The sequence below is a fragment of the Ischnura elegans genome, chromosome 3 (genome assembly GCF_921293095.1).
Source record: "Ischnura elegans chromosome 3, ioIscEleg1.1, whole genome shotgun sequence".
Classification (NCBI taxonomy): domain Eukaryota; kingdom Metazoa; phylum Arthropoda; class Insecta; order Odonata; family Coenagrionidae; genus Ischnura; species Ischnura elegans.
In genome coordinates this window covers 118,858,959-118,881,355 of record NC_060248.1, presented here as the reverse complement: position 1 = coordinate 118,881,355, position 22,397 = coordinate 118,858,959, and the positions used below count along the sequence as shown (strand labels likewise).

The 22,397-nt window shown below is 38.9% G+C and overlaps 1 protein-coding gene across 2 annotated transcripts; it reads left to right on the top strand.

Annotated features, from left to right (window-relative positions):
* The first annotated feature begins 266 nt into the window (after window positions 1–266).
* Window positions 267–21,767, top strand: LOC124156440. Of its 2 annotated transcripts, none has more exons than XM_046530995.1 (8): window positions 267–807; window positions 895–984; window positions 1,545–1,751; window positions 1,982–2,265; window positions 10,158–10,512; window positions 11,790–12,103; window positions 14,792–15,110; window positions 18,874–21,767. In XM_046530995.1, exons 1-8 carry the CDS (start codon window positions 780–782, stop codon window positions 21,300–21,302), a joined length of 4,026 nt encoding a protein of 1,341 aa, XP_046386951.1. In that variant the 5' UTR covers window positions 267–779; the 3' UTR covers window positions 21,303–21,767. The 2 variants fall into 2 exon arrangements, with proteins under 2 accessions (XP_046386951.1, XP_046386950.1); XM_046530994.1 differs by having other exon boundaries at window positions 14,789–15,110.
* The last annotated feature ends 630 nt before the right edge of the window (window positions 21,768–22,397 follow it).

Below are 22,397 nucleotides of genomic sequence, written 5' to 3'. Positions count from 1 at the left end.
TTTCAAGAAGAGCAGCTAATTCAGCATCAAAAATTTCCTCGTATGGCGAGAAGCATTTTTGTTTTAAAGCCTGCACCATTGTAACCACAAAACAAGGAGGTTGTAAATATATTATATACATGAAAAATATTCACATCCTCCTTGCCACAGAAGAATCATGAAAAATAAATTCCGACTGTTTTCCCGCCGTTGACCGATTGACGATCATCATGCGCACCTGTCATGCCGTTGGTCATGCGCGTCATGCGCATGCAATCATGCGCGATGCGAGTTCACAAGCATGTTTACCAATAGAAGCGTGTGATACCACCAGATACGATTTTACGATTGATAGTAAGGAGCATTATACCTCAAAAAGTATTTTATCGTGAGAGTAAACCATGAAGATTTGGCCAGCTATAGCCGAAAATTTTTTCAAGTTTATTAATTGTATTAGGCCAGCTTTTATGTCATGATTATCTTGCGATTTTACATTAGCCCGCCTTATGAGTGTAAATTTAATTTTGTTTTGTATTTGCTGTTTGATCATAAGTTCGTGGTCTCATAATCCAATAGGATGTGGAGAGTGAAAGCTATCTCGTAGAGAAGGCCTTAGTTATGCCAACACGATCGAAAGAGCAGGCGAGAAGTGTCGTGAAATGTTTTTTCAAATAATGGTTCCTCCTGCAAACCAAGATCAGTTCGAATTTGTGGGTGATTTTGGAAACTTAATGAATGCTTCCTGAATTCGTGGACTTACGAAAGTTTTACGTGAATTCCTCCATGGTTCAGTGGCCAGTATGTCGAAATCTGCAGAATGTGATAATGGTATAATGTCCTATGCTATTCAATACATAGTGTTGATATTTTTGATTCATTGTATGAATAATTTAATATTCGAATGTTTCATTTAAGGCACAAGAAGTATTGAGGCGAAGGATAGTGATGGCAGCTGTTTTTATTCAGAAATTGTGGAGTATCTTCGTCAGGAATCGGCGGGAAATGGTGAGAACCCACGTGTTAAGTTTCCTTGAAGGTATTTGGACTTCAGCTTGAAAATGCTTCGCTATCAACTTTTGCTGAAATGTATGTTCATGATTTCTCTATACGCAGTATTTTATCAGCTCTCTGTGATAACGAACCAAGAGTTAAGGACTGTGTTGTTGATAAACTGCTGGAATCGAAAATGCCCCAAAATTACAAGATTTTAATTTTACGAAAAATACGCAATACCAATTTTATATTCATTTACGTTTATATAATTTGTTTTGTTCTCACCAAAAATGTTATGCTCGTCGCCAATGTAATATTCAGTGCTTCTTTAGCAAAATTCTGTAGTTGGCGATTGACAGATAGTTAATTCTTTGTCTGAAAATGTTACTCGAATGCTTAAATAAAGTTATTTCCAGGAAATGTAGCACTGAGGAAATTTAAGGAGCGACCATGGTAACATTTTCGATTACCTTGAATTCATTTGTGTACTTAAGGATGTAACTATTTGTTTCTTTCCATTTTGTAATTCTTCAGTTGTATACTAATTATAACATGCATTCATCATTTACTAGCCCTGCAGCTGGAGGAGTGGGCTGCGAGAAAATCTGGGGATCCAGCCAAGTGGCTTAGGCTGATGAAGAGGAGAGTGCGCAACTACTACCTTGATGGAGATCAACTATGCCATGGGCGCCGTGTAAATGGCATAAGACGTCAAGTAGTGGTTGGACTGAAGGAGCGTCATGCAATTCTGGAGAGGGCGCATATCCACCAGGACACTGGTACGTACTTACTGTACTTCTTTGAGGAATGCATGTGGTATTGTATGTTCTGGGCTGAGTTAAACCTGGAATATGAAATGGTTGGGGTCAATTGGATGATATATTTATGATATGTTTCCTTGTAGTCGCTAATGCTGGTTTAGGCATCTGCAGTACTGCTGTGAATTATTGATGCAAATATTAGCCATAAAATAAATTGTGAATCAGGTAATCTTCAAATCTATTTCTAGGAGTCCATGTTGGTGTCAGCAAAATGTATGCTGAGCTTTGCACCACCTATTTCTGGCAGGGGCTCTACAGGGATGTTAAGGAGCATGTGATGAACTGTGGTAATTGTATGGAGATTCCTGTTAGTGGAATTGCAGTAACCAATACCTTCCTAAGGAACAGTGCCAAAGCTACAGTTCTCCAGGCTTGTGATTCTGGTCGTCGAGCTCAGCATGACTCACTATGTGAACGTGTGGGTGGGTTGCAGGAAGCAAGCAAGCAGTTGGGGGCACACATTTGGGCTGAGGTGAGCAAAAATGTCCGTAGAATATGTGCAAAAATAGTGTCTCTTACTTTTTGACTTAATTTCTTCAAGTTTTACTTGTTATGAAGTTAATTGTTTAATTAGGTGGTAACATGGTGAGTCCTTGTGTAACATTCTGTTATTATACCAATTTTCATCAGTTACAACTTCTATTCATTTTATGCCATCTTCACGGCCATTTAACTTTGTGCGGTAACTCCGGTGCAAGTATGATGCATGATTTCATGAACTAGTGTTTAGTGAATACTCTGCATAAGAGTGTCAAATGTATATTGAGTTTTTGCCAGTAAAACATTAAAATCAGGTAATTAATTATAGAATGTAGTGGTTTGCACCCAATCAAAAAGAAATTTCAAATTTGAAATTGGACAATGTAGCCCATTATTTCCATTGAAAAAATCTGGAAATGGTGTGGAAAAAAATACCAGCTCTTTTCTTTTGCCCACAAGTTTCAGAGCTGACCTGGGGCCATATTCTGTGTCTTGTCGGTTCACACTGATCTGGGCACGGGTTTTTTTACTAACCAATTGGCAGCCTTTCGTATTGACAACCACCTCACATGAACAAGCATGAGATTCTGTGTGGCAAACTATTACTTATAAGTCGGTAGGGCTACTGTTCCTAGAAAAGAGATGGAAAGGAGTGAATTTCAAAGCATTTTGCAAGGTCAGCATCATGTGATCCGAATCTACCAATGGGATGTAAGGAAAAATCTCGACACCAAAACAGTAAATTTGTGGGAGAACAACTTCTGTGAAGACCAGAGCTGGCTGCTGGAAATTAATGCACCAAGAGTGACCATATACTGGTCATATAAATGCCTCTTTTATACTGTAGTGCATCTGCTCTCTTTGATTTTTTTTTAATTTGTAAAGAGGAGTGAAATCTGTTGTGTGGATGGTACATTGTCCTCTGACATTTTTCTCATTGTTGTACGGTAAACTCAATTATACAAAGTCAGTGGAAATTTGGCTCTTCGTAATATCATATTTAATAATTTCAAACCTTTTTAATGGTTTGCCAAAAAAGTTTTCTTTGTTTCCACCGTTCTTTTTTCTTTAGTGACCTTTTTAAACGCTTTTGGTGGTCATTTGTGCTAGAATTCTTAGAAATTGCTTTTTGTCATTAGTTTTATGCTGTGAAATATCGTTATATAGTTAAACCACCCTAAACTTCCGATTCTTTATAATTAAATACAGTGCAACCTCGATATAACGACACCCCACGGTGCACTAATAAACACTCGCTATAGCGAATTGTCGCTTTTTCGGAGGTGGAGCATATAATAGCCAATATAGCTGTTGCGAACAGATATACAGGAACAGGAAATGTGCGGCAACAGATAAACATCTATCCGATAAACGTAAGCATAAATCCGGACGAAAGGCGATGTTTTTTTGCATCACTAAATTTCCTTACTCAAATTACGACTAACTATTCAAACAATTTATAAGCGCCGCACTGAATGAAAATTATGGAAAGCATTGTTTTGTCAATCATTATATTTATCGAACGACAGTTTACCACATAAATTTGAGACTGAGCACTCCATTAACTTCATTTCTAACAGATCGTCAGCAGTTACAGAGGTTAAGGAGTCTTGATGAAAGTCTTCCGGCGGTGAATCCCTCGCTATGGCGAGAGCCAACGCCGAAAGGGTCTCGTCAAAACGAATTTTTTAACACGCTTATTATAGGGTCAATGGATGGTGCATCGGCTATCTCTCGTAATATCGGGGGTGTCGCTATAGCCCGTACTCGCTTTAACGAGGTTCCACTGTATCAATGATCGTAGTGCTATAGAATTTCCCGACCACTTCAGAAAAATATATTCAAATGTTGAATTAAGAATCTTTTATAAGAATTGAATCTTGGAAATTAGCGGTCAGTAGCGAATAGCAACTATTATCTACGTATAAGATAGATATTTGTTTCCAACACCTACAGAACTATCACGGCAGCGGGCTTTACCGCCATTTATATTGCCCTCATTGGCTCAGTAACTAGAAAAAAAAGAAGAACTAGGGTCCTAGCCCAATTCCAAAATAACCTTTATAGGTAATTATTTGTAGTTTCTTATGTAATGTCAGGTGAATGTGTGATCTTTTTAATTAGTTAATTTTCACTATGATTCAGTTACGATCATTAGTTACATAGGATATTATTTTCTACAGAGCCATTGATGCCGGATGTGAGGTACCATGGTTATATAGTATGTCTCTCTTATTCTATGTTGACAGGAGCAAGGTTTCTACCAGAGAAAGGCTGGAGAAGCATCTTCCGATATTAGAGAAATAAAGAGAGAATCTTCATTATCCACATTCATTTTCTTCTTACAACACACGTTTTATCATCTCTCAAGATATATTTAGTTTTCATGTTTCTTTCTCCTGCATATTGAAAATAATGCTAAGCATCATTGATGTAGAGAAAATATTTTCCTATTTTTATCGCTAAAAATTAGTCGCGCTGTGATCCTAAATAAATAGTAGCGTGGAAAGGGCAAGGTAAATAATTTATTTCACTTTAAAAGTCTGCAAGGAAGAAGAGAGATAATTTTATAAACATGGCAAATCACGCATGGTGGGCATCAATGGCCTTGATGACGATGGAAAAGTCTTCAATTGAAACGTCATCAGAGAGATAGATGGAGTGCCTTGGCCAGACAGAAATCAGTGAATAATTTAATTTCATCATTAATTAGTATTTTCTCTCCCCCTTCTGCTTTAATATTTGATTTCCATTTATGGCGCACCTATTCCTAGTGATAAAACTAAAAAATCTGTTTTCCATATCAGCATTTCTTGGCATCATTTTAAATATGGTGAAGAATTGAACTGGAAACCAAAAAGGGCCAATGTATTGAGGTATAATTTTCAAGAGTTCGGGAAAGTAAACCAACAATTCAAAATTATTAATCAGCACAATATGTAGAAAATAATGAGCCCAAACGTGATGTATTTCTGGCATTATTTAAGTTTTTTATGATGTTAATTATAGTTTCATAAAACCAAATAATAAGCTCTTAATTTCAGACTAATATCATGTTTTGGCTTAGCCTTTTTCAAATGTTAAGCAGATTGCTAATTTTTTAATCTCATAGAGATAAAATAATTAATTTCAAAAAGTTGTTGTTTCGTTTAGTTAATCCCATATGTGACAGGCTTTCTAACTTGGCTACATTTGGCCTAATGATTAGGGTCAACTACAGGATTTGCAAGGCAGATAGCCCAGCCGTATTTTTGGGTGAACAGAGTGGGAAGAGATGCTAATCTGCCAAGTATCACGGGAGCCAGGACAGGCTAAAAATGTCTAGAGAAATGACAAAACCCGTGTCATAGCCGATAAAATGTGGATAACAATCTTTTCCTATTCATTTCCCCGATAATGGAAAATAATTCTCCTGCCTCTCTCCAGTTGGTAACTTGTCCCTGTTCCTGGGTGAGATGAACCATGTCCTTCTCCACAGCCGTAAAACGTTAAAAGGGGGTGGGGTAAGTAAGAGTGGGATGGGTATTGCCTCATTGAGGAAGTGGGGGCAGGGTAAAGAGAGTTGCAGAGGGTGGGAGAAGAGGGGTGGGTGAAGGACCTCCAGTCTTGCCTGAGACTACGTTTGGGGGGTGTTTTTTTATGACGCTCTAAAGCTACGTTGTCACCGTAGAGATGGGGGAAAATGCTCACGGAGAAGGGTTTGGGATGCGTAAGTTAGGTGTCAGGAAGATCAGCAAAAGGTGGTCGGAGAGATTAAACAAAGGTTTTGGAAAGAAAGATGTCTCAGAATGGGGGAATGGGGAGGAGTGCTTGAAGAAAGTTCATGGTTAGAGTTGGAAGTGCCTCTTCATTATGAGTAGCCTGAAAAATATATTGGTGGTAGATAGAGCCCAGTATTTAAGATATTTAACCTGTTTATTCTGGTAAACAATGATCAACATTAAAAGATATTAGCCAAAAAATCTGTTATCTCCTCCATCGCTGTTTCCACCATGGCTTACAACTTGCATGAATGAGAACTAAATTGGGAATCTAAATCTAAAATTCTTAATGTTTGGAGGGCTGCATAAACTTCATTTTCATGTGGTAGAATTATTTCCTCACTTTCATCTTCGTCATCACTGCTATCATCACTATAGTCTCGGCTCCTGCTTCTTCTCAACTGTTTGTTGCTTAGACACTCACCAGTCACCGACTGAAGGCCTTCGCGCACTCTCTCACGAATTTAATTATTTAATCCCAAACTACGATTCAGCACTTCCAGAACGAAAGACAGACTGATGCAGCCTCTCTTGTGGATAGATAGCAAGTTGCTTACGCGAAAACTTAATGCACAGAGTCATCAAATCTCCGTTCAAATTGATAATAGAGGAGCCATTTCACCCTCAATATGGCTTGTGTATAAACTATGATATCATTTGTGATATCCATAATTCCTCTCCCCACCTCTTGTCATTGTCAACTGCAGTATTTTCCTCAACATTTCTCCTCCGAAATGTAAGTCTGTCTATAAAATGAAACTTTACATTGAAAAATATGTCCACTATTATTGAGTGACTTAAATCTCTTCCTTACTCATATTTCCAACTGTTGATTTGAAAAGTGTTGTCACGAGGTCGCATATTGACCCACAAGGACATTGAAATTAGAGCAATTTGATGGACTCGCAACATTTTCTTGGTATGATTCAGTTAGGTAGGGGATAAGTAGGAGTGTGAGAAATACCTCGCATGACCTTCTTCACATGTTAAACTAAGAAGTATTACGAGTAGGCATGTAAATAGGGAAATTGTGTCAGCCACAATAATTTTACTTCTACTTCCCATCGATTCGCACCATTAGCTTTTAGGGGAACCCTTTCCGTTTCACTATCATTTACGGTTTCAAACTTTTGGTGGACCTCAGTCTGAAGCGCTGATTTTTTAGCTACATACGTCGGCATAATTAGTTATGTCGACAAGTTATTCACCATTGTTTGCATAAGTCCATTTGCTCCAGGGGACTGAGCCCGATGTTTGTAATTTCAAAACATTTTGTATTTTCAAATAGCGCCTTGTATTTACCTTAGACTTTTCGTCCTGACCTCAATATCACTACGTTATATCAAAAACTTAGTAATATTCTGCTTCATATAATTGAGAGCTTACTATATTTAGAGCGGTGCCTCTGGCAGAGATCAACAATTATAGTTGTCTATTCTAGTGTTGCAGAAGTTACTCTCCATCAAGCATGTATAACCATTCGCTAGCATACTTCTCAACACAAGTAATTAGGATAAGAATTTTTGGCATACCAGTCAGCAAAAACACATGCGTCAATGACTTTTACTTGAAAGCCACATCCTAAACTCTGGATCTTCTAAGCATAAAGAAATAAACCTGAAATGTTGGAATGTGTGAGTATTCAAAAATTCAAGTCGAGTTGTTGGTACTTGACTCGAGTACTTCGAGTTGCATTACGAATGTCGAGTCGAATAGTTTTGGCTACAGAGCAGTCGAGGCCAGTAAGTTCTGAAATCTCCAGTCAGGAAGTGCTATTCACGAAACTCGTATAATAAAATTGTTTCAAAAGTCGATGAGTCATTCTAATACCTTGGTCTGGGGGTTTCATTTTGCTGTATATGTAGTAGTCAACCACTATAGAAAACTATTGTAGTCAACGTGGGTGCCAAATACCTTTTCATCAGCCGTGGCAGAGGTCAATTCCTTTCAGTTGTGCTCATGGAACTCTTTCTTACAGTAGACTCTCGTTAATATGAACAACATTATAACGAAGTTCTCGTTACTACAAAACAAATTGTTGGTCCTGACAAAAAGGCTTATACAATCTACAGTAAAAGAAACTTTATGATGAAATTTTCGTTTCTTCGAAATTACGAACCTCAGTCCTGGTCCCAGGGGTTACAAAATGAACTTTATTACAGAGCTCCGCGCACAAGCAATGGCATTTAGGTGGATATACACTATGCTAGGTTTTAATGATTGCGCCACATTTAAGTTCTCCTCGTGTACCATGCCCGGGAGTGTCCGATATGGTTCTTTCTTCAGTGTAAACGCAACTTCAATTATAAGCTTCATTTTTGTGGAATCATGGTTACCCTCTCATAACTGTTTGGACTATGTTAAATATTAGTAGCCTTGTTATTACTATAAAGCTTTGTGCCAATCAAGTAGAGCTTAAAAAACTTAAATGCTGTCAGATATGCATCACATTAGGTCTCACTCATTTTTGAACATGCGCATCATAGAATTGCTGAAAGCTATTGAGATATCTTTGGGCTTAGTAGCTGACTCACCTAGCAGTTGGCCTCCAGAAACTGGGAGAATTGAAGCTGGTAGACCAAAAAGGGTCAGTCGGTGAGACAGGGTAAGAATGAAACACGTTTTCATTGTTCCCATGTAACTTGATATTTTCCGTCGAAGGTAGTGATTTATGGTCTGAGTGGTCTCGGGGCGGAAGAAAACGTTAGAGGCATGGGCTGATTAAATAAAATTGTTCACGAGCAGGAAAAGCATTGCAGTGCAACATCGTATGCGAAGAGAGGATCGGAATTCTTTCTACTCCTTCGTATGAGATGTTGCATTCATGAACGCATTGATTTAAAATTTCGGATTCAGATTCAATTTCTTCAATGGCGAAGTATAAGGTGAGGGGCATTATCCATGGATATTTGGATCCGAGGTATCCGATACGACCATCCCTTGTACGCATCATAAGGTTAAGACTACTAGTGAATACCTACTTATCTCCGAGCACCATGCATACTGTGTAAATGTAGCTGTAAAATGCCACGCACATTTTTAGTATTGAAAGTGGAAATTTTGCTAAATGTCGAAAGTTCAGACATAAGTCTGCATGGCCACGAGAAAGAAAAATGCCGCTAATTTTTTTTTTTTTTAGCTCCAATGTTCAAAATAGGGGTTGGTCTCTTACACACATTTATTAGGTACTCAAGTCAGAGGTGGCCCAGGGAAAGGAACTGGTTCCCACCCTGAATGTGTGACATTTACATGCCTGTGGCTAAGCTTGGTGTGACCTCTGCCCCACCTATCCTAACCAAGCATTGTGTTGAATTTTACATGACATACATTAAATTTCGATATGCCATGGATCCAATGTTGTGTGTTGCTGTATAAACTGAAGGTGTTATTTTTGGCAATGGTTGGGAGATCAGGATGGGCCCCTTGAGGATACATCCATCAGGGCCAGAACCAAGTTCTGAAGACTTATATGTCCTGTCACCTCAGGAGGGGAATGGAGAGGAAGGATAAAGAGTAAGGAGGCACCTCGGCAATGAGAGTGATGATGCCACTAGGGTAGGGATAGGGTTTGAAGGGTGTGGGAAGATAGAATCGTGATGGCGTCACTAAAGCGATGAGAGCTACCTCCAAGAAAACTAGATTTGATATTCTTACAGAAATGAAAGATTATCCTATGAGGAAGAATAATCGTACTATTTTTCCCTAGGTTATTTTTAGATATATTGTAGATTATTTTTGTCAATTTTCATTATACCCTAATGAAAATCATTGTAAGAATTTGAATTTAAAGCAATGAAAATGATGCAACAAATCATTGGGAACCATGAACCAGGACTGAGAACAAATGCCTGGAAATGATTCAGGTTGGACAAAATAGTGAAACTGACCCACCCCCGGTCTTGTGAAAAGCACTTTCAGAAGACCTAAAGCTTATGAAATTCATAGTTGGAGTTGTATGGTAGAATAAATCTACCATTACCTCATTAACTACTAATTGATAGTCACCTAACTTCGGTGAAAAAAAGAAAGCTGTGGAATGATATAAGAATGTATTGGTCTATTCACTACCGAGTACGTAGTGAGAGTTGGAGACATAGGTGATTTATATTCTTACCTGTTCCAGGTTGAAGTGAATGTATTACATGGACCTTTGGGGGGTGAACCCTCTATGCTTGTTTTGGTGGATCCTGTGTCCCATTGGATGTCAGCACAAGCTGTCCATACTGACTCCGTGGATGTTTCTGTGGCAGCAGCTGCATTTGCTTTCAGAACCTTCTGCACTTTTGGATTCCCCAGCAATTGTACTGTGATTAGTGAATCTGGCATCAAGATAGGTGTTATGCAGGAAAAATTTGATGACTTGATGAAACCTTTGATGCAAAAAATGGCCGAAACAGGAAAAAAGCAGGCTACCAGATTATTGAGGAAACAGAAGGATAAATCAATTCATATCAATATCATTCCCTCTGCTGATTCTGGTGTGTAATAGTATTTGTTGCACGAATTAAAATAACTAGGTTTAGTAATTATTATTATATTTTTAATATTAGCTGCAAGACTTAATAGTTTCTTACTTGCTCTTCCAGTTTTGTGCTAGAGTTGGCATTCAAATTCTATTTAGTTGAAATTAGTGGTATGCATTCCGTAGTGACTCTTTGAATGAAGTTTCCTTTACAAAAATAATGTGAAAATATGATGGATATCAGAACCTGGGAGTTGTTTTTCATGTTTCAAGCTAAAATGATGTTGCAGGAGGCTAATGAAGGTGAAAATCCCAGGCCCTATTCAGCATTATTAAAAAGAACTTTGTTTACGAGTGAAAATTAGAATTTCTCATGTTGCATTATACTTGACGATGAAGTGGATAGGGGAATTTAAAAAATATTCCTGGCCGCAAAATGAATCCAGGTATTGTTAGTTTACCAGTTTTTCCTTTGTATTTACATTTTTAATTTGGACTTGCAATGCATTTTTTTAAAGTATGGTGGAGGTTATGTATAAAAAGTTTGAGAGCATTTAGAATACATGTAGTACTTACGACGTTGTAACCAATTTAATTGTGTGTAAATTTTATGATACCCTATTTGAAGTACACTACTTTATAATATGTATGTATGTTAGTTTTTGAAAACCTCTAACTAGGAAGGAATATATATAATATATATAGATATGGAAACATTATGGCTATATTTGAATGAACAGAAATGACTGTTTTTGTGTTTATTTCACAATCGGGAATGTGGTGTAATTCTTTCTCTTCTCAAGAAAAAATTAAATGCTGCAATATTGAAAAATCTTAAGTAATGAAATATACAGCATCTATTTTTGAAGCCCAACATCTCATTTTAACCATTCAATCCTATATTTACTTACAGCCATATTTACACACCTATACTTAATAATCAATTTGGGCAAAAATCCTTTGTGGAAAACTTTTATTCCATGATAAGTAGTTGCATTAACAGCAGCTCACTTTTTACTACATAGTCTAAATTAGTGGCATATTTTTTAGCTCCATCGTTAATGAGGGAATGAATCTTTTCATTTTAAGATGATTTGCTTGAAGATTGATGGGAGAAGTTCTATGATCTGAAATGTTAATATGACTCATTTTGGTTCCATTTGAATTGAAAATCCTTAATGTGTACAGTTAGGAATAAAATAAAATATCTATATGCAATGAGTTCAATCAGTCCATAATTATAGTCAAGTTGAATATTGGACTCATGAAGTTGGATGTTTACATTTATTTCAGGAATCTCAGTCAATTGGCAAAGTGAGACTCCATCATCGTTGCCAGTTTTCTCTCTGCACTTATCTCCATGTGCTTTCTCATCATGCAAATGGGCTTGGGAGAGTGCTAAGAGTTACATGCTCAGGGATGTGGATTCATGGCCTGCTGGACTGGATGCGTACCTTTTTGAGGAGAGGAGGAAAAGGATATCACTTGTGTCTCCAAGATGTGCATTTTCATTGATGTTTCGTAGATCTCCTTTCCACAATGTGAAGGTCAATGGGAAGAGTGGTGTCAGATTTGGCAGATCAACATCTCAGACTGATTTACCTGAGGTTAGTATTATCCTACTTTTTTGAAACTACAGTAAAACCCACCCCACCTATAGTGAATCTCCATGCAAAGAAATTTTATGAAAAACTCCTAATAATGAAGTCAAAGTCCCATTCTACGACCCTTTTTATGTATAATGCTTTCAGAAAAACCTCCCATAAGGAACCTCTATAATTATGAAACCTCCCTGTAATGGAGCCTAAATGTGGGCTCCAGATACAAAAATGGTGCCTCTATATCTTAAAACTTTTTATTTAGAAATTATTAACATGTCTGTATGTGCGATTTCAATTAAAAACCCCTCATCATCAGCATTTCCCTCTCTTCTAACCTGCACTGCAGTTGTCACATGTCTGAGTTGGCCTAATTTCAAGCTGTTTAGCTGATCAGTATGTAGCAGGAATGCCACCATGGCCAACAATCCTTTCTAATTCATCATCTGTCCACTTTTTAGGCATTTTTGCCATATCAGTGAATCTGGCATGGGGCTGACTGTGTTATCAGGCATTTATTCATTCTTTCTCCTTCAAAATTCATAATTTAATAGCTGATAATGCTTAATGGGAAGATGCCAAAATGTGAAGAAGTATTTTTGCTTGAAGACAACTGAATCTGAAGGAATATCCTATGCCCAGTAATGTGCATATTTTCGGTGTTAGAGGCGGCTATCAGGCAGAGGTGTGCACTGCAATAAATGCACTTTGAATACTCATGAGAGGAAGGAGGGCGATTCTCTGGGTGGTCAATATTTTTACAGGTAGCACATCTGGTTGGGTATATTTTCAATGGTCCTCCTCATTCCTGAGGTGTTGGAGAGCATTGCCTGAAGGCAGTGGCGTACCTATGAGGAGGATGAGGGGATAGATCCCCCCCCCTCCCCCCTGAGCCTCGGAGAAATAAAAGTTGTTTAAAACTATGGTCTCGTTTTGATATTTAATAACTGCATCTACTGAAAGTTAAATTTTTAGTGTCACAATGGTGTATAAAGTATTTCCAGGCATTTCATTTTTCAAAAATTTTCCCCGACCCAGTGCTTGCGGGTGGCCACCAACCCAGGCCTCCCCCCCCCTCCTCATAGCATATTCCCAGTTACGTCATTGACTAGAGGCATGCATGGGAAAACCCTGGAATTTGCTCTAGTATTTTGAATATTTTCAGGAGAAGGGTGTGGAAAGTGGGGGTGTTCAGAATTTTCCTTCAAGTTGTTTTTGGTTCCCCACCACTGTGCCAAATTTCAGCTCTCCAGTTCTTCCGGAAAAGGTCAGGAGTTTGTATTCACTGTGGGGTGACTCTGTCAGTTATGCAGGATATTTTTAAAGTATATCGTTCGGTGACTTGGGTTTCGGCAGTGGGGGCTGGTGGTAATTTATCTTATGTGCATTAGAGCAGATATAGGATGATTTAATTATATTATGTTAATACTGGTCTATGAGCATCATATTTCGTCGTAATAGAATGCATAGCAAGCAAAACATATCACTGGTATATTCTACCCTTAAAATTGCATGTACAGAAATAATATTAGCAAGCATGAAAATAATTATTCTAAACACACCTTTACAAGTGATGGTAGGTGAAATTCATTCTCCTTTCCTTACACCCTATGAGGAAGTAGTGTAGAAAACGGCCATACAGATGACTCTGTAGATGGACTAGGACCCTGGGCGCAGGTAGTGTAGGTGACGGCTACACCACTACACTCACTACCTGCGAGTCACTCACCAAAAATATGCCCGTGCGCACTCGCATCGTTTTGAGTCTGCTCCCATCACCCATTTGAACTGTACATACCCACTTACTTCATCCCGCCAGAGCACCCTCAAGTGATCGCATAGACCGAAAATGCGACCAGCACGATGCCACAGGATTGCACACTTGTAGAGCGGTGAATTCGAAAAGGAGATAGCTGTAGCGTTCGGTGCTTCATGTTTCTTGGATATGCAGACAGGATTTTTATCCTTCTCGTTGCATAGGAATAGTTTTATAATTCATTCATCTTTGGGTGTGCACTTGCTAGCATGCGTTTACGCACGTGCCGCCACTGGGTTTTGGTAACTTTACATGGTTTAGTTTTAAGTGTTTTCAAGGTATATCTAAAGAAATATCCCAAATCTGCATGCAATACTGAAAGTTACGCTGATATTTTAAATGCATGTCCATAGCTCAGCAGCTTGCATAGGGTGTAGGCAACTTGCAACCCACATATTTCAAATGATGGTTTTTTTTTAAATCTTCCATATTTTAAACTGTTTGTGTAATACCCAGTATTTATAAATCTAAAATCAGTATAATTATACAGTTCAAATGTTTCTTTACACATTTTCTGAAAACACCAAGCTTGATCCCTCCCTCAACCCAATGTAAACTGTATCATTTTCCAAGGAACATGTGATATAAAGGGTGTGCTTGTGTAGGATGTTAGAAGTGGCCCACCAGTGGGTCATGCTATAGAAAACTTGTTGCATAATATGCCAAACCAATTAGACCTTCAACGATAAGTGTGAACAATGCTTGGTTATTTATTATATTTCATACTGCACTTATATGTTTCAGATTGTACCTAGTCATCCCAATATGTCAATACCGAATGCATAATATGTATGATCACTGTTTTAAAATTGATTTAATTATAGGATTTAACATCATTCTTCAATTTGTTATTCATTCCATTTTCTTTTCTACTATAGCAGATGAAGTGCCGTGAGATGGTTGATCAATTAGAAGAGACTCGACTATCACCAAGGGAGGAGAGTGAGGATGACTCATCTAATGAACCAGCTCCCGTAGTCTCTACTCCTCCTCTTCACTCTAAGTCTTCCACTGCATCAAGAGTGTTGGCTTCTCGTGTGAAAAAACAAGCTAACGGTTTCCATGTGTCAGAAATTGAAGGGATGGGTACGAGTTCTGAGGAGAAAGCTACGAGTGTAAACTGTTCTAAGTCAAAGTCATCTAGTTGGAGAGCATCACATTTTCTATCTCATGACAGAATGAGGAGGCAGTGCCAGAGAGGTTTGTCTAGAATAGAAAACAATATTTTGTCTTCAATAATTAACTCTGCTGTCACTCTTCTAGTGTAGTAGTCAAATTGATTGTGTCACCTTATAGCCAGTGAAATGTGTGTAATTTAATGATGTTGAAAGTATCCTCTGGAAAGTGACTATTTCAGGGGCTCTTCATTCATAAGCTATTGTCTAATTTTCATTCGAGTTCATCATCATCATTAATCAACAATCCTAAGATTGGTTTGATGCAGCTATTCATTTCTCTCTCCTATCCGCTAACCTTTTTATAGTGACATTTCTTGTGAGTAAACTGTTCTCGGGATTCCCACCAGTTAATTATTTCATAACGGCCAGCATTGCAAGCTCCATCTCGGTACTCATCATCAGGGCAGAATGTTGATTTATTTAATTTTTGGTTGCTAAGACTCAATGTGGCAATACATTTAGTTGATTAAAAATATTTTTTAAATATATATAATAAAATAAAAAGAATGATGCCAGTTCTTTTATCGCACCTATGTGAAAGTTTATTTCCTTAAGTGACCTTTTTTTATATACAGTGGAACCTCGTTAAAGGGAGTACGGGCTATTGCAAGACCCCCGCCATTACAAGAGATAGCCGATGCACCGTCAATTGACCCTATAATAAGCATGTAAAAAAATCATTTTTACGTGGCCCTTTTGGTGTTGGCACTCGCCATAGCGAGAGTTTTGCCGGAGAGATCGCTGGGCATGTGAACGTTTATGGCACATGGTCTGGCAGTGTTGCCATCTTTGCCTTTGTGTCAACCTTGGCCTTTTTTTCTCTGGACTAAATTTTTGTCTCCAGGATGTTTACCTTTTTGAACAGGAGTGAATTTTTTTTGCCCTGATATATTTTTTATACCAAGCCAAGGGTTCTGAAATTTAATTTTTAATACAAAATAGGAAAATGTATGATTGTTTTTTCTCCTTAATGCACTTTTAAAAATATAATAGATGTGTTATCAACTCTTAAATGATACTATGTTGAAATGAATTTTATTTGTGATGGATTGCTGTTGTAATGTGAGCTCTATCTTAAGTTTGATATCAGTATAAATGACCTTTGTTTGTATAGTAAAACTTCGATTTTACGCACTTTGATTTTACATCAAGTCTTTTTCTTACGCAGCGACTCAAGTCCGGCCGGAAAGCATAGGGAATTCCAATGGTGAAACTTCGATTTTACATCTTTTCCTGATTTTACACAGTTTTTCGATTTTGCACAGCATATCCCCAGTCCCACAGAGGCCGCTAATCTTGATTTTACGCAGTTGTCTTTCGACTTGTTTTGAAAATCCCGACTGGAGCAATATGAAGTTAGGTTATTTATTCATCTAAATGAGTTGCAAAAATGAATACAAGAACGGTTGAAATGACGTCGCGCTGTTGAGAGTGAACCTAAAAACATCGCGAATCTAATTATTGCTTCCCCCTACACCCTCTCAGTAATATTTCAGGCTCCTTTACGAACGCAAATATCGCTCTTAGTTAAAATTTGCCGTAGAAGGATATCGAAACCTAAAATATACGGCAATCGTGATACGGTACGCGTGATTGAGACAGATGATCGCCGGAGATATTAACATTATCACCTTCCGTTTATTATTTGACTTATTGATCCACGCTTTTATAACATATTTATTGTTGTTACAGTAGATGGTTGTTAATCCGGAATTATGAACCACGGAATATCTATCCTTAACGTAAGGTTTTCTAGAATTTTGCCAGCGCTATGTTTTCCTTCGCCCCAGCGAAATATAACGGCGAAATGAGCCGTTAAAAATCCTCCCGTGACAAAATTTTGGCTTCCAAGGTGATCCAAAAGAGACAGTCGTACTTCTAATATGGACGAAAGTCGATGGTGATTCAACACGATGGTAAAAGCAGCATACGTTGTCTCATTCCACGGGCCAACCCCACATCTGCGGGATGAATGGAGGCGAGGGAAAGTTGATTGCGCGGCGTGCTTATTAGAGCTGATTCAACTTGTATCTCATTGTCAATAGGTTTAAATGAAACATGGTTGGAACTTGAATAGTTATTAGCTTAACTCCGCTAGGTGACAAGCATTTATTTTTAACGGAACGGGAGCTAATGCCCTCAGAGAATAACTCGCGTCGTCATTGAAGTCAAATTCAAGACGTGAGTGATAAGGCAGTCCCTTTAAACTCATGAATGGCTTAGTACCATTAAATCGAAATACAAAAAGTGTCCGGTGTTGTTATCAGATATGGAGAAGCAAAATATTACGTTAAGATGAGTCACACGGCTTGTGAGTCGAAGGTCCCGGCGCTGAATTCGCGGAAGAATGCCGACAGAGAAGCTATACCCGGTAGATTCTATCTACTAATGCTAAAATTTCATGGGAAAATGCTTTTTTAATGCGTAAAAATTATAAAGAAGGAAAATTGTTCCGGACTATTAATGATTTTTTTTATTCATCACTGGCGGCATGACGGTAGTTGAGCGGTTATTTAAATAGCTCACTTTAAAAAAGTGATCTAAACACCGGGAATATCTGAATTTCCGAATATCCCGGGTCCTGTGTGCTCCGTATGGTATGCTATTTGGAAGGAGGTAACTGACAGCTGGGGTCATTAGTGCCATGAAGTAAGGGCTGGGGGGATAAGAACCCTATGTTGGCATTAGCCAGGTTGTAATGATAGGCCTTTAAGGGACGAGGACTTGACGTCCCATCTGCTGGATAGAGTGGTGCACTGGAAGTGCCCTCCACATTACTCTCAGGTAGGGATAGAGCCATCTCTGATAAGTTTCTGCTACTGCCAGGACTTGAACCCAGGCCCACAGGGTGTAAAGCCTTTGTGATGTATTAGCAAAATTTTGCTCCCTGTTAATGGGATTAATTTGGATGACTATCCTCAGATATCTCATTTCTTCAATCCCCAATCTTTGTTTGTTCGCAGGTGGTTAAACGGATTTCCTGAAAACTGCTTTTAATGATGATATTTTCGAAAATTAGCTTCTCTACGAGCATTTAGTATCACCATTCCGAAATTTCTCCTGGGTAACAGAAGTAATCTTAGTGCCAGAAATGCTAGCAGTTCAACCATGTTAGACATTATTCAGGAATGCAACCTTGTTTCCCTTAAGGTAACACTTCATCTGTGGTGTTGCTTGTGAGTAAATAAGATTATTAGGCTTCATTTTCTTGCCTCCAAATGAGTAATTGAATCCGGGAAACATATTTCTGATGCGATTGAAATGGATTTCATACTCGTACTGTAAAGCCTCACATATGAGACTTTTTCTGGATCCGGTTCTGGCTCAAATCAGAACTATACAATAGTGTATGACTAAGCGTTCTAAAAATAATAAGCAAGAGTTATCCTGATAACTATACTTCACCTCAATACCAACCCATGATTTTACACACTTTGATTTTACAGTGCCCATATTTCGGTCCCTCCAACTGCGTAAAATCAAAGTTTTACTGTATTGCAATTTCTAAGAATGTGATTTAGGCTCTTTAATTGCTTGCTAAAGACTATCAGTCAATGCAGGATTGTAGAACATTTTCAGCTTGATTTTTATTATTTTTAATGTTGTTATATGTATTTTGTTAATGTTGTTGTTCATATAATTTACCTCCACATTTAACTTGAAAAGTGATTCTATTTTCATATACTATTTTAATTAGACGGGACCATTTAAAATTTGGTGTAATGAGAGTCAGTGGAAAAAATTCCACTGCCTAGTACTAATCTGATGGTTTTTTCGTCTCTTAGGTATCAGCAGATTGTTGACAATGGCTCAGGCAGGCACATCTGCAAAAGTGTCTTGCGAAGGAATTCCCAGGGATGGTCAGCGTGCAAACTTTACCGCACGGACCGTGGCTTCTGTCAGGGAATCTCTCGAAGCTAAGAGGAGCAAGCGCATCCTCCGTGGAAATTACCAGCGGTACTCCCCAGAGCTTCGAGAGGAAATTGCAAAGTATGCCCTATGCCACGGCGTGAGCCAAACCATGAAGCACTTCTCAAGCACATTGGGTGGAAAGCCAATCTCAGAATCTACTGTCCGTAACTTTGTGAGGTCATATTGCTCTCCAGCCAAGAACCACTTGGCTAGCTGTCTGCGGAGCAAGGCCCTCGGTGAAGAGATAGGGAGATTCTCAGCATGCGCTGGGACTGAGGCAGCTATACGATACTATTCCTCAAGATTGGGTGTTGAGTTGAAGCGGGGCACAGTTAGTCAACTTCGTCGTACTTACATAGAGAAGCACAACTCTTCGGATGCAGTCTGTAAGAAAGATAAGAAGGGGGAGGTAAGCAGTCAGAGAAAAAGACGTTATGGAGCGTTGTTGCGTGAAGAAATAGGAAAGTATGCGGCCGAAAATGGAGTTTGTGCTGCAATGCAGCATTATTCAGAGTTACTCTTGTTCCCTGTGCGTGAGCGCACAATCCGAAAATTTCTTAAAATGTACCAGGATAAGGGTGGCAAGAAGGACGCTGAGGAAGTCAATTCAAGAGAATTAGGTTTTCAGCAGAACACAAATCCTATGAGCAAGTCAGCAACTAGCCCTAGTTCAGTTAATTGTCAACCACTTATTTTTCATCAGGAAGGTGGTATCCCTTCACTTAGCAATTCCTCTGGTGACCATGTAGAAGGGTCAGAATCACTGGTGGTGTATAGTCAGTATGAAGATGTCAATTCTCAGCAGCAGGTGGTGGGCTTCCGTGATGATAGTCTCTCTGGATATGAAGTGACTTCACACGATCAGCCCATCATTTTGGACCAGGGTAGTGCAACGTCCACAGCCTTCTGTGATACCCAAGAGTTGGCCTATCAGCGCCAATCAGTGTGTGGTTATTCACCCCAAAGTGTGCGTTACTCTGAAATTTCTCCCATGGCCACAGGGCCTGTGATGGTGGGCCAGGATTCTTCTGCTGCAGGTGCAGTCATATCAAATGATGGAGGAGTAGACGTGGGATTGCACATGCCTCTCATCACCTCATCCGAAGGTAGCATGGCGGCATCACATCAGGTGTTAGAAAACTTACATAGCTCCTCAAGAAGTGTGCTTCTCAATCATTTTCCTATTGTTGAATCTGATAATGGAGAGGACCGTCGTGACCATATGCCATCCCAAAGTGCAGTGGGGCTTAGTAGTTCATGTGTGAGTATTCTCCCTACCTCTTCTTATGGTGAGGATTCTAAGAATCGGATATTAATCTCAACATCTTCATTGAGGAATGGTAATGTGGTTATTTCTGATGTTTTAACGATTAAGAAAACAATGGAAAGTGAATTAATTCCTTCATATTACTCATTAACGATGTCTTCAACTGATTCCTATCAAATTGAGAATGGTGATGCTAGTTCGACTGTTCAGCTGATTAAGGATAGCTCAGCTGAACCATGCCCTGAGTCTGAGGTGCTCATTCCTGAAGAGTCAATGATACAAGCTTCTTTTTTAGATCATCAAGATCCTAAGTCCAGTAAAACAGGAACAGATACTGTTACTCATGATAAGACAAGCAGTATAGACACAATATTGCAGCAGCCAGAAGCTATAAATGTTAATGCAGATGGTGTTCCAAAGGCATCAGCTGTTTTCCTCGGGCATTACCAGGAGGAAAATGGACAGGAGTCTCACATGCAAGCCATGGAAAGTGGTGCTGATGCTGAAAATAAATCTACTAAAGAATCTAATGTGAAGAAAAAGATGAAGGGTCCTCAGAAATCAAAGCGAGGAAATTATATATTCTTAAGTCCAGAGTTAAGAGCAAGAATTGGAAGATATGCAGCAGAGCATGGGAATTTGAAGGCAGCGAAGCATTTTGAGGCGGAAGTGGGTCGTCAAATACCTGAGAGTACAATTCGTGGCCTGCGAGACAAGTATGTGTTGAAGCAGATGCACGTTTCCTCATGCAATGAATCAAGTGAGGGATCCAGTCAGGTGGTCACTGCACTGGGCTATGCCCCTAGGGGAAGGCCAATGGTCTTGGGAAAGTATGATGAGGTTGTACAAGATTGCATGCATGAACTTGTCAAGGCTGGAGAGAGAGTTTGTTCCACGCTAGCCATAGCTACAGCCAGGCAGGTGCTCACACAGTATGAGCCTAGCTTGTTAGAAGAATTTGGAGGTCCAATAAAGCTCAACAATTCATGGGCTAAGTCATTCATCAAAAGGATAGGTCTTAGTAGCAATTCATGATAGTGTTTTTGTATGATTGATTGCATCCAGTAATTTATATACAGGGTGATTAAAAGAGAATACCACAACTAACAGGAACTAGTAGGAAGAAAGGGCAGACCCTCAGAGCAGTCATCCATAACCAACACCCGACAAGTACCAACAGTCCAGGTAGAACCATCAGTACTGAAGGCATCGGCAACAATGAGAAATCAGTGCAGGAACCAGCGAACAAACCCAACCTGCTTCCAAATTCTTTTTGAATCACCCTGTAGTATCCTTTTGGGGTACAGACTACGTTATCTCAATAAGTGCTTCAACCTGAAATTTGCCTTGGACAGGTGAGGGTAGGATTTACCCCAGAAAAAGTCTCTCACACTCACTCCCGTGGCCATTTATACCCCAAATGATATTTAGCCTCGCCAACTGTCTGCCTCCAACTTTCTAACTTCTGCATCCTCCTCGCAGACTCCCATTTTCCCCATATCAATCAGCACCTCATCCTTCCATCTTTTACTCAGTCTTCCTAGAGGTCGTCTTCCATCAGGGTTTTCTGCCCAGACTTGTTTTACTAGGGCCTCTTGCTCTCTTCGTATTATGTGCCCTGCCCATCACAATCTGTGGCTCTTGGCTTCGGCTACTATGTCTTGCGAGTTGAAAAGGTTCCTGATTTCCCTATTGTTTTATTCTCCAGGTTCTGATCTCTCTTGTTGGACCAAAAATTATCCTTAACACTTAATTTTCAATGACAATTAACCTCTTTTCTGTTCTTTTGTCGATAACCCATTATTCTGCTCCATAAAGGAGAATAGGTCTTGTTGTGGTCTTATAAATTCTGAATTTGGTTCTGATGGATAATATTTTTGATGTTAGCAGTTTGTTCAGGGCATACATACTTCTTGTTGGCTGAATTTATTTGTTTTGTATCTCACATGATTCACTATTGTTTGAGCTGATTATGGCACCAAGGTATTTGCATTCATTCACTCTTTCAAAAATGTGATCCTCAATTGTAATTGTTTCTCATATTATCAGGGTTTCGACCGAAGGACATAAATTTGGTATTATCATCATTATCAGTCCAACTTCACAGGTTTCTTTTATCAGAATTTCCAT